Here is a 13,707-nt window from a genome sequence, read left to right on the forward strand (position 1 = left end):
CTTGTTTCCATCTGGAATCCCCACCCAGAAGTGTTTTTTTTTTTTTTTTTTTTTTTTTTTTTTTTTTAGATATTTTCTTTATTTACATTTCAAATGTTATCCCCTTTCCTAGTTTTCCCTCTGAAAACCCCATGTCCCTTTCCCCCTCCCCCTGCTTACCAACCCACCCACTCCTACTTCCTGGCCCTGGCATTCCCCTCCCTACACTGGGGCATAGAACCTTCACAGGACCAAAGGCCTCTCCTCCCATTGATAACCAACTAGGCCATCCTCTGCTACATATGGAGCTAGAGCCATGAGTCCCACCACGTGTTTTCTTTGGTTGGTTGTTTAGTCCCAGGGAGCTCTGTGGGTACTGATTAGTTCATATTGTTCTTCCTAGGGGGCTGTAAACCCCGTCAGCTCCTTGGGTACTTTCTCCAGCTCTTTCATTGTGGACCCTGTGCTCCATCCAATGGATGACTGTGAACATCCACTTCTGTATTTGCCAGGCACTGGCAGAAACTCTCAGGAGACAGCTCTATCAGGCTCCTATCAGCAAGCTCTTGTTGGCGTCCACAATAGTGTCTGGTTGTACTGGCTAGTTTTGTGTCAACTTGAAACAGCTGGAGTTATCGCAGAGAAAGCAGCTTCAGTTGGGGAAATGCCATGAGATCCAGCTGTAAGGCATTTTCTCAATTAGTGATCAAGGCGGGAGGTCCACTTGTGGGTTGTGCCATCTCTGGGCTGGTAGTCTTGGGTTCTATAAGAGAGCAGGCTGAGTAAGCCAGTGAAAGCAACCCAGTAAAGAACATCCCTCCATGGCCTCTGCATCAGCTCCTGCTCCCTGACCTGCTTGAGTTCCAGTTCTGACTTCTTTCAGTGATGAACAGCAATGTAGGCTGAATAAACCCTTTCCTCCCCAACTTGCTTCTTGGTCATGATGTTTATGCAGGAATAGAAACCCTGACGAAGACACTGGTTTTGGTGGTTGTTTATGGGATGGATCCCCAGGTAGAGCAGTCTCTGGATGGTCAGAACCTCTGGTGGATTCACTGACCTCAAGCTGTACTATAGAGCAATTGTGATAAAAACTGCATGGTATTGGTACAGTGACAGACAAGTAGATCAATGGAATAGAATTGAAGACCCAGAAATTAACCTGCACACCTCTGGTCACTTGATCTTTGACAAAGGAGCTAAAAAAGACATCCAGTGGAAAAAGACAGCATTTTCAACAAATGGTGCTGGCTCAACTGGCAGTTAGCATGTAGAAGAATGCAAATTGATCCATTTTTATCTCCTTGTACAAAGCTCAAGTCTTAAGTGGATCAGGACTTCTAACATAAAACCAGAAATACTAAAACTTATAGAGGAGAAAGTGGGGAAGAGCCTTGAACATATGGGCACAGGGGAAAAATTCCTGAATGCAACACCAATGGTTTGTACTGTAAGACCAAGAATTAACAAATGGGACCCTCATAAAATTGCAAAGCTTCTGTAAGGCAAAGGACACTGTCAATAAGACAAAAACGCCAACAGATTGGGAAAAGATCTTTACCAATCCTAAATCCAATAGGCGGCTAATATCCAATAAATACAAAAGACTCAAGAAGTTAGACTCCAGAAAATCAAATAACCCTATTAAAAAATGGGGTACAGAGCTAAACAAAGAATTCTCAACTGAGGAATACCGAATGGCTGAGAATCACCTAAAAATGTTCAACATCCTTAGTCATCAGGAAAATGCAAATCGAAGTCATGGTTTTTAATAGCTGAGTAGTACTCCATTGTGTAAATGTACCACATTTTCTGTATCCATTCCTCCATTAAAGCATATAAGACTTTTCATATTTTCAGATACTGAACACTTTATATTACTTTCTTCAGGCATTTCATTTTTGCATCAGCAGTACTGCAAATAGAGAGGAATTAAACTCTCGATGATTAATAACATTTTACTTTAAAGTTGCTCTTCATTTTAAACTATATATCTCAAAAAGTATTAATTACTTTTAAATATTTAATTATGTATTTCTTTAATTAGAACAGATTTTTCTATAAACTTCTTTTTTCTGTTACTCTAATTTTTATGCTTTGCCTGTTGTAATTCATCCTTTTAAATAATGTATTTGTACCATTTAAGTTCTCATCTCTTAGATAACTGTCACATTTTATATTAATTCTGAAAGTCATGACAGCCTTGTAGTAGCTTCTAGAATATCTTTTATTTTTACCAATTCTCCTAAATATCTGTCTCTTGGATATTGTTGTTTTGGCCCTGGGTGAATATTCTTGTTCACAGTGGTTGAATTGGTTTCATTGTTGGCAAAGTCTATAGAAAAGAAGTTTTCCAGCTTGTGTGAGGGACTGCCTGTTTTTCTTCAACAGAGAAGTAGTTCTTTAGCGATTTGGATGTGGGGTAGAGCTTTATCATAAATATAAAGCCCAAGGAGTAAAACAAAGGTGGAAACTGAAATTCCTTGTGCCAATAATTATATTGGCTTAGATTATTAGATCGTGGTGGGGGGTGAATAATGGAATGGTACAAAACACTAATAACAGTGAGTTGACATTTTATGAGTTATTACTTAACAATTTTGTTATAAAATAAGTTTTTGTGTTTTTTGGATTAATTTTTTACTTGCTGTCTTTATAAATTTTAAATTCTTTTCACAAATGTATAAGGTCGTTAAAAAGTACTTCAATTTTCTAATCACAGCATTTAATAAGTCCATCTGGTAATATGAGCAGCTTTGGCCTAAGGAAAAAAAATGTCATTAAAGTACCACAAATGTTTGACACAGAAGTTAATAAAAATATTTTTGGTAGTCACTTGTTAGACTCATAATTGTAACTTTGGCTTCTGTAGAGTTGCTTCCTGTTATGTGACCACCAACATTCACATTAGGTCACTTACCATAGCAGTCTTCCTTGGCCTACTACCACTATGGTGGTAGGTGGTCAGTGACATCATAGGGCTTTTTGATTAAGCATTTAATTTTCATCTTTCTAGATTCATTTAGCTTCTCAATTGAACAGAGATTTCTGGTAAACAGTTTGGAGTTATTGTTTATTGTAGTGGAAACGTGTACATAGCATATCAGGGTTTCTATGTACTATGAATGTACAAAGATGAATTTGACACCTTTAAGACTAGAGCTATTACTCAAAGGTATTGGTGAGTATTTGCAATACATACAAGTGATAGGAAGACTGAAGAAATATTTGTGGGAAGTGCTGTCAATAGAGCTAGTATTATCAGTCAGAGAGCCTTTGCTTCTAAGTTTAAAAGAAAATTAAGATACCAGAAAGAAATACTACATGTGTGAACACAAATTTAAAAGCAGCAATTAGGGACCAGTGAAATGGTTCAGTATGTAACAGTGCTTGTTGCATAAGTCTGGTGATTTGAGTTTGATCTCTGTAACCTATATAAATGTGAGAAGAGAAAACTGACTCCACAAAATTATCCTTTTATGTATGCTGTGGCATGATTATGGCCTGAGACATATATCACACACAATTTTAATAGTCATAATAATAAAGTAAAAAATTATATAACCCTTTAAGCAACAATTTAAACATAACACATAAGCATAGATGATTTATTTTTTAACTTTTAAGATGACCACTTTTTTTTTCATTTTTTTATAACTGTTTATTTCATTGCAGTTCCAGAATCTAGATCAGAGGCTGCCACATACTAGTCACTTAGTAGGATTTTGTTTCATGAACAAATGTGAAAAAGGTTCATCTGAAACTTCAGAAGAAACATTAGTAGTGTTTCTTTTCTTTCTTTCTCTCTATGATATATATAATTTTCATATTTTTAAGCATCTCACTTATGCATGTTGACTGGCCTGGAACTCACAGAGATGTTCTGCCTCTGCCTCCTGAGTGCTGAGATTAAATGGGTTCACCACTATGCTTAGCTATATTTATTATTAAGGTAATTTATTAAAGTGAGACAGTGTTCACTTACAAAATAGGAAGCCCCTCAGGCCCCCCCATTAAAATAGGTAGAAATAAACATAATAATAATAAGAGGATTCAAAGAAATAAGTGTACATATAAAGATTCTTTTTCTTTAATGTACAAAATAATTTTTGAGAAACTAGAAAGTGTGTGTGTGTGTGTGTGTGTGTGTGTGTGTGTGTGTGGTGTGTGTGTGTGTACACATGTGCACATGTGTGTTCAGTTAATTTTGCTTTTGGTTTTCTACTCTTATATTTTTAGATCTAATTCAAGACTGGTCTAGTGATAATGCTCCAGATATTTTCTCATTTGTTCCATACACATGGAATTTTAAAATCATGTTTCATCAGTTTGAAATGATTTGGGCTGCCAATCAACATAACTGGATTGACTGTTCCACTAAACAACAGGAAAATGGTAAGAATGCTAGAAATTCAGCTCATCTACTCATTAAGATGTGCCAACAAAAATAGTGTTAAAGTTCAGTGGATTCCCTTCCTCTCTTCTTTCCTCTGTCCCAGAAATTTGATGTGACCTTGTAGTCTGTCTGTCCCTTAAGTCAAAAATTTGATAACCTGTGGTGATCGAGCAATCAGGTCTTTGCAGAAAAAGTAAGCTCCCTTCTAGCCACAAGATAGATTTTTGGTCCTGTTAGTGCCTGGTGCCTCAGTAGGTAAGTCAGGTCAAATTTTGTAAATGGCACAAAGGGTTGCCTACCCGCAAAAACTTACGAATCAAAAATCCCTTTTTTCTCAGTATTGAAAGCTCTTCTCTTCACCCCATTGTCCTTATCCATCCCCATCCAGTGTTACACATGGTGAATATCTCTCCTAAGTCAGGTTCCTCTTCAGGGCCATACCAATTGAAGATCTTCTACAGTTAGCTCACATTACTTCCTTTCCTTGATAATGCTTCTCTCTTCATTCACTTATAACAACTAGAGTTGATTTTAGACTAATTGAGAATTGGCTTAGATTTTCATGCTTCCATACAGTTAATCTTATTTATGTGTATATTTCCTGTAGTTTTCCCATTTAAATTTTGTTGACATTAAAGCAGATCTACTTCCTCTGTTTACAGTGTATCTGGCAGCATGTGGAGAGACACTGAACATTGACTTTTCTTTGCCTTTTACGGACTTTGTTCCAGCTACGTGCAATACCAGATTCTCCTTAAGAGTAGGTACAGTTGGTCCTGTTGTTTATCCCACAGGTTACTAGTAAGTTTGATTTCCTAGGGCTTGTGTGTGCGCATGTCCATCCGTTTCTCCCCTGAGCAGCGTGTAGAATCTGCCAAGGACCAGGAGCTTTAGTGTCAGTTACCTCCTCTGTCTTTCTTGTTATCAGCCCCCAAGAAATTGACCTAAAATACAAACTATTTTCTTAGAATTCTTTTTGATCTCTTTTTTTGTAATGGTTGGTAGAGCTCCCTTCTACCAGAAATGTGCTATAAACAAATTTTGTGCTTCCTTCAATTTGATTCCTATTTAAACTATAAATTCAGAGAACAGCTGTAAGTCCTTTTTTTTAGTTTATCTAAAAGGCAGCAATTATGTACTTTTAAGTTCAAAGTTTTTGTGACATATCTAATACTAATGTATGGGTAAGCATTACCAATCACAATACTATTTGAATTATAGTAGTAAAAACAATAGTAATGATAGGATCAATTAATACCTTTTAACCCTTTATAAATGAACCAGATGCTGTTCTGAGTGCTGTATGCATAGTAACTCATTTAGTTTTAACAAAGCTTTTCTGATGTAGTTACCTGCATTTATATCTTAGAAAACTGAGACGTATTTGGGCATGATCCTTTAATTTTAGTATTCAGGATCTAGAGGCAGGAAGATGACAAATAGAGGAGAATTTGAGCTACATTGACCTATAGGAGAGAGGATGCATAAAAATTGGGGAGCAGGTTATGTAAAATTTCATGCAGCTAGTGAGTTGCCAAGTTGGATTTTGAACCCTGACAATGTAGCTTAGGGTGTAGCATTCTTTTTTTTTTTGGTTTTTCGAGACAGGGTTTCTCTGTATAGCCCTGGCTGTCCTGGAACTCACTTTGTAGACCAGGCTGGCCTCGAACTCAGAAATCCGCCTGCCTCTGCCTCCCGAGTGCTGGGATTAAAGGTGTGCGCCACCACGCCCGGCTTAGGGTGTAGCATTCTTTAACCACCCTATTCTACTATGTTATCTGCTGAGAAACTAGACATTAAAATGAGAGAAGAATAGGGGACCCATAATAAAAAGTGACACTCAACTAAGGTCAAGTTCAGAAATTGTAGAGCATATTCTACCTGATCCTATATTAGAGAAGTTTTGATTTTCTTAAATTGACTATGATGTAGTATCTAGAAACAGCCATCAAAAATAGTCTTCGAATTGCTATTTGGAAACTCTGCATTGTTTTCGGTAATATCTGTTCTATATTTTTTCTAGAATAATTTAATTTTAGTCATTGTTAAATCTTATTTCTGGTATTTATCTGGCTTTTTAGTGTAAATATGGTATTTAAAATTTATCACTTGATTTTCAATTTCTTTTCAAGATTATATAGGTAGATTTAAGTGTATATAGTATGCTAACATATTTATATACTGATTATTATTATAAATTTTTTTTAGGGAGAAGATGTTGATCTTCATTTATTTCTACCAGATTGCCACCCTAGTAAATATTCATTATTTATGCTGGTAAAGAATTGTCACTCAAATAAGATGGTTCCTGAAACTGGTATTCCTGCCGAGTGTCAGAGTGGCCAGAAAACAGTTAAACCAAAGTGGCGCAACGTTACTCAGGAAAAGTAAGGACATAACATAGTGGTCTGAGGATTTTGTGCTTGTAGGTAGAGAATATTCCTTTCAAAAAATAAGCTTTATTTGTAACTAGTGTTCTATAGAAGTAAAGATTGAGTGTCTGAACAGATCTTCTTGTTGTTTGTATTTGGAAGGGCTGGTTGGGTTGAATGCTGGACTGTCCCAAGTGTCATGCTCACCATTGACTATACCTGGCATCCAATTTATCCACAAAAAGCAGATGAACAGCTAAAACAGTCATGTAAGTGTTTTGAATGTCATTCATGTTTTCAAACAACTGCTGTTTTAATGATACTTTATTGAAGATACAAAAGATAAAATTAATTGACATATGTGTATTCTCAAATACCTATGAATTTGTATCCTTTAAGTATTTTGGAATAATTAAAGGTAATTTTAATTGAGCATTTACTCTGTATCAAAACTGGATCAAGCAGTTTTTTACTGATATTATGCCATTTGATCCTTATTAGCACTCTGTGACATGGATAATATAATTATGCATATTTTAGAGTTACAGAGAGATAATTTTTCTAAGGTCTACCAAAGAAAAGTAGCAAAGATGAACTATAAAATATAGCGTGTCATATAGTTTATTTATGATGATTAATTGAATGAAATGTTAGCTTTTAATGCACTTTCACAACTATCATGCAGTTTTTAGATTATCAAAGATAATGTGTTGTCTTCCTGAGTGTGGAGAAAGAATTCAGGAGCTCAGTGATTTTTATCTTTGTATTTTCTAATTTGTTATGTTTCTAAGTACAGTTTTTTATAGTTATTCATACTTATGGTATTTAATAATGTCACACATACGTAAATAACTATAGAAGGCAACTTTAATTTAATGCCTAAATAGAGTTGGTGCCTGTTGTAACCTGCATTTCTATTTTAGAGACTTAGAATGTTATGTGTAGTGGGAGCTTTACATCAGTCTTTTCCCAAATTCTAATTTATGCTTTCTTTATTGTTGGTCTCTCCTTTCTTCATTATTGGTTTTTCAGGTTATTTTTTTTGTTGTTGTTAAATATTACAGATACTGTATTATGATTATTTGATTTTATGTAAACGCAGTGAAATTTTATATAACTTCTCTGAAGACCTTCTAAACAGTTATTTTATTTTGTTTTTTTCCTGGCACACTAATCTTTTCACCTCTATCTATTTATTTCAGTGTCAGAAATGGAAGAAACAATGCTATCTGTATTAAGGCCAGCCCAGAGGGCACCAGAGAGAGTTGTTTCTTCTCCATCTACATCACCACGCCCTCCTGTTGATCCCTCAGAGCTTCCACCAGATAGACTTCATGTAGAGATGGAACTCTCCCCAGACTCTCAGATAACTCTCTATGGACCTCTGCTAAATGCCTTCTTATGTATCAAGGTATTATTGTGGGAAAACCTTTTTGTTTTTAAACATATCCTAAGCAGTGATAATAGAAAATTAGGGCCATAAGGCATATCTACTTGGGTGATTTAAATAGTTGTTTAGCTATTTTGTGTATGTAATTGGACTCTCTCCTACCCCAATCCACCCAATGACCAGATATTTTAAGAAAATAATTTTTGTGTTTTTCTCTCTCTAACTCCTTTCCCTCCCTAGATCCTCCCTACCACCCTACAAACCCAACTTTACATGTTTTCTCCCTCTGTCTCTTTCAAAACAAAAACAAAAACGAAAACAAGCAAATGAACAAAAGTAGTAAAGAAAAACCACAAATAAAAGAAACACAGCTGAATACTATTCTGTTATATAAATCATCACATTTTAATTATCCATATAACACTTTATGGATATCTAGGCTGTTCCAATTTCTGGTTATTATTAATAGAGCAGCCATGGCTATGAATGAACAAGTATCTCTGTAGTAGGATGTTGAGCTCTTTGGGTATATGCCTAAGAGTTGTATAGCCTGATCTTGAGGTAGATATAGTCCCAGCTCCTTGAGTAACCACCGTATTGATTTCCATAGTGGGTCTACAAGTTTGCACTCCCACCAACAATGGATGGGTGTTTCCCTCATTCCATATCTTTGTCAGCATGAGCTGTCATTTGCTTTATTCATTTTGGTCATTCTGACTCGGGTAAGATGAAATCTCAAATAGATTTAATTTGTATTTCCTTGATGGCTAAGAAGGTTGAAAATGTTTAAACAAAGTGTTTCTCAGACATTTGTGTTTCATCATTTGAAAACTTTCTGTTTAGTTCTATATCTTGTTTTTAAATTGGGTTTTCTTGATTTTCAGCTTTTATACTTTTTTATAATCTAGATACTAAACTTCTATCAGATGTTCAATTGGTAAAGACTTTTTCCCACTCTGTAAGCTAGTGCTTTGTCTGAGTGATGGTGTCCTTTGCCACACAGAAGCTTTTCAGTTTCGTGTGGTTCCATTTATTCACTGTTGGTCTTGTTGACTGCTATCCGTGTCTTGTTCAGGAAGTCTTTTCCTATGCCAATGAGTTCATTCTAACCTCATTTTCTCTTCTATTAGATTCAGGGTAAATGGCCTTATGTTGAGATCCTCAATTTACTTGGAGTTGAGTTTTGTGCAGTGTGACTGACATGAATCTATTTGTATTCTTCTACATGCAGACATCCAGTTAGTAATAGTTGCTAGAGGAATAGATGCTAAAGAAAGAAATCGAAGAAGACAAATCTGTGGATAAATTTTAATATGTTATAATTAATGTAACAGAAGTAACACTTAATATTTGAGCATAATTAGTGAAGATTTCTTATAAGCTGTACTTTACAAATTAAAAACTGATTTATCTCAGAGTAATCCAAATTATTTAAAACAAATTAAGGTTTAAGTGGATGTGGACCATATTTTGGAATGAAGAATGAATTCAGGGCTGTTTCCTTTTGGCATAACTTTTCCACAGATGTTGATTAATTGCATAGTAAGATAGCTCTTCCAGATTAATGCCTGAAGTATGGATATTCACTTATATTCCAGGGGCTATTTCTTGAAAAATACTTGAGAACTGACTGTCATAGAGATATTTTTACTCTTTATATTCAGATTATATTTAAAAAATGCCTCCTATAAGTCATCATCAAGTCTTACTAATTTATTAATTATTTTTAATAAATGCTATAATCCATCAAATCCTGTTGCATAGCTAACAGTATTGCTTATGATTAGAACTGCTTTGTGACATCAGTTATATGAACTTCATGAAACTGTTTTCTTAGGAGTTTGCAACCTTGCTTTTATTTTTCTGTTAGATGTAAACTGTGTCTGACTAAAGAGGGATTCTTTTCAACAGCAGTAGATTACTTGTGACAAAGATTTTTTTTGTGGATCTGATTTTATAGTATCATCCCCTTTCAGTCTTACCACTGCAGGGATTTAATTATTGAAAACATAGTTAAGTGGGAATTTCTTATATGACTTTTTCTAGGAAGACATAGTGACTCCAGGTATAGAGGGCACCATCAGACCAAAGAAAAGATTGCATAAAACTCTGGCTTGGTGAACCAGTGAGCTTACTGGGGTTACTCAATAGAAGCATGAGGAACCTTTAAGGTAGCTTCACAGCTATGAAGTCTACCCTCAAGCATTTTCAATAATGAAAAGCTGCATCCCTAAAGTGTCACTACTATACTGTCCTACATTCCGTAGCACCCTCCTGAACCACATGCAACTGGAGCAGGATCTTAGGCGAGGGTCTTGTAACACTCTCCACCCTTCCACCATGGAATGTTAGTAGCCTCATCACCATTACCACAGGCATAGATAGCTATGGGATGTACCCTGCTTATTTGGTTACTGTGGCTGTAAGCCAGGATCTCTTGTAGGTCATCACAGCCACTCTGTTTTGTGAGTGCATGCCCAAAAAAGAAGCTGCACAGATTCCTGACACATTACATCTAGTCAGAAAGCAGAGCGAGATGAATGCTAGTACTCTTGGATGTTCATAGGGTGGTGTCACCCACATCCAGGGTAGTTCTTTTCCACCCAGTTAAACTTTCCTGGAAGTAACCTCATATAGATGAACCCAAAAGTGTATACTCTTATGGTATTTATAAATCTCATCAAGTTGAAATGAGATTAACCATCACAGGTGACTTCCAAAATTACAGCTCAGTGAGCTGCTAAGGAATCAGTGAGACCATGAGGTAGCTTCTGAGATGCCTTAGATCTGATTGTAGCTGATGAGGTAAAACCATAGGTGCCAAGGACTGTGCAGAGAGTTAAGATTAAAAGCAACGGGGCTGGTGAGATGGCTCAGTGGGTAAGAGCCCCCAACTGCTCTTCCGAAGGTCCAGAGTTCAAATCCCAGCAACCACATGGTGGCTCATAACCATCCATAACAAGATCTGACACCCTCTTCTGGAGTGTCTGAAGACTGCTACAGTGTACTTACATATAATAAATAAAATCTTTAAAAAAAAAAAGATTAAAAGCAACAAAACTGTGAAGGATATTTATAGTCCTATCAGTGAAATGCCTATAAAATTATAGGTTTACATGTGGGAAATGAGTAAGTCAGTATATATTTTTGTGTCAAATATATTGTGTTGCTTTTTTAACATTTTTATTTGAATAATTTTTAGCTCAGGGAATATTTCTATGTAGATAATCTTTGTAGCAAATGTTAACTGTGCTGGCATTCTTGGCTCTTCTGGTGAGAAGTTTCAGCCAGTCTCCAGGATGATGGGTTCCTCTTTCTACTCCAAAACTTTGCCCTGTTGCTATATAATGTTTTGATGTAATTCTTTTTTTGTGGTACCAAAAGTTTGTCTTGCACTGAAAAAAGTTTTAAAATCTGAATGATATAATAACTTAGAGCTCCTATGAAATATTTAAAGCAAGTTATAAAATATATGACTTGATATTAAATATATAAAAATTTTAGGCAAAAATTTGTCTAGTTTAGTGAACTCAGTGCTTCTTTTTGTAAGTCATTAAATTTTTGACTTGTGAACTAAAAAACAGAGCACCATGCTGGTAAGAGGATGATGTTCTGTCTTAGGTATTCTTACCTTCTCTTCTGCTGGTATCTTGTCCATGATAGAACTTTAAAACTTTTCAAGGTAAGCATTATCTGTATAATTTATGTACCAAACATGCCTAATTCACATATATAGTATAAAGATTCATTTAATTTATAAATAATATACAAAAAAATCTCTCTATACTTGCTTGTTTTTGAAAAAGGGATGTTATATCCACAAAAAACAGTGGTCCTAGCTTTGTCATCATGATAAGGAACTCTAAGAAGAACACAGGGTGTGCATGCTTTATAGTCTCTGAAGCTACTTTATAGATTAGGAGATATAGAGTTGGATAACACAACTATATGAACCCAAAGTAATTTCAGTCATTGAAACCTCACTTCTATAAGTACTGTGTTATTAAATAAATAAATAAATAAATAAATAAATAAATAAATAAATAAATAGAAGCTTCAAGTCATTTCTTCTGTTAAGACATATGATTGTAAGCCGGGCGTGGTGGCGCATGCCTTTAATCCCAGCACTCAGGCGGCAGAGGCAGGTGGAATTCTGAGTTCGAGGCCAGCCTGGTCTAGAGAGTGAGTTCCAGGACAACCAGGGCTACACAGAGAAATCCTGTCTCGAAAAAAACAAACAAACAAACAAACCAAAAACCAAAAAAATTAATAAAGACATATGGTTGTATAATAGTACTATTAACATACTTAGCTCCATTTACTCTTTCACTTTTCAATAGTGCGGAAGACAATCTTGTTTTTTATAGTCATGTTATATGCTAGTGGTAGCAATTAGTCATGGATGAAAATTTTCTGTAATACATATGTTCCTTATTTAAAATAGTTTTTATGGTCTTGGGTAGAAATCCCTCCTACTGTTGATTTTGTTCTTGTTCTTTGTTTTGGCAGGAGAGGGACTTTTGCTTGTTTTGTTTGTTTGTTCTTGTGAGACAAGGTCTTTTGTACTCCAGGCTGGCTTGAAACTAGTCTTGTAGCTTAAGCTGGCCTTGTACTCATAGCAGTCCTCCTGCCTCAGTCTCCCGAGTACTTAGATTACTGGCTGAACCAAAATTTCTGACTTACTCTTTCTCTCTTTTTTGAGATTAATATCTGTCCCTTTCATTTCATCTCTTTAAACCTTCCCAGAACCCCTCCTTGCTCTTTAAAATTCATGGCCTCATTTTATTGTTATTGTATGTGTGCACGCGCACTCACACACACATACACACACACACACACACACACACACCTACCTACCTATACATACACATATACATTCTAAATATAACCAATTGGTGTCCTCTTACCTGGAGAATACAGTTTCTTCTGCTCTCAGCATTTCTCAGTTACCTTCAGTTCTGTGTGGAGTTTTGGAGCCTTGTGGGCTTTTCCTGTCTACTTTTGCAGGTCCTTTGGTATCATCCCTGTTTAGCTCATGTTCAGGCAGTCGTGTTGGTGAAACATTAAGTGTGGATACAGTCTCACAACAAATTTCCTGATCTTCTGGTTCTTACAGTATTTCTGTCCCCCTTCAGCAATATTTCCTTGGCCATTAAGTGTGGGAGTGTTTTGCAGATGTGTTTATTGGGACTAGGCTCCACAACTCTGCATTTTGATCACTTGTAGTTTTCTGTAGTGGTTATCATCTGTTGCAGAGCCCAGTTTCCTTGATGAAAGTTGAAGACTGCACTATGGGAATAAGGGTGGATGTTTAGATTGTTAGGGATTATGCTGTTTTAGTAGTGGTTATAGATTACCTTCTAATATCCATGTCTTCACAGCACTGAATAATTAGCTAGGTTTTCAGTACTAGGCATAATTTCGTCTTGTTGAGCAGGTTTAAGTCCAGGTCAATAGCTATTGTTACCACTAAGGCATGCATGCTACTGCTGAACCCTTAGAATTACTGTGCCATGCTGGTGCTTCTTAGGGTTCATTGGTGGCATCTCTGAGTAGGATGTTTGGTTGGT

At 35.9% G+C, this 13,707-nt stretch overlaps 1 protein-coding gene across 7 annotated transcripts in view; it reads left to right on the plus strand.

Annotated features, from left to right (window-relative positions):
• Kiaa1109 (KIAA1109 ortholog) overlaps positions 1-13,707 on the plus strand; it is a 196,753-nt gene that overhangs the window by 50,153 nt on the left and 132,893 nt on the right. For all 7 annotated transcript variants that reach the window (XM_021195875.2, XM_029537784.1, XM_029537788.1 and 4 more), the window contains exons 16-20: positions 4,219-4,374; positions 5,038-5,135; positions 6,584-6,762; positions 6,910-7,016; positions 7,950-8,158. In XM_021195875.2, the coding sequence (XP_021051534.1) occupies positions 4,219-4,374; positions 5,038-5,135; positions 6,584-6,762; positions 6,910-7,016; positions 7,950-8,158 (749 nt within the window). The remainder of the gene's footprint in view (positions 1-4,218; positions 4,375-5,037; positions 5,136-6,583; positions 6,763-6,909; positions 7,017-7,949; positions 8,159-13,707) is intronic.

The sequence above is a fragment of the Mus pahari genome, chromosome 4, assembly GCF_900095145.1.
Source record: "Mus pahari chromosome 4, PAHARI_EIJ_v1.1, whole genome shotgun sequence".
NCBI classification, from domain to species: domain Eukaryota; kingdom Metazoa; phylum Chordata; class Mammalia; order Rodentia; family Muridae; genus Mus; species Mus pahari.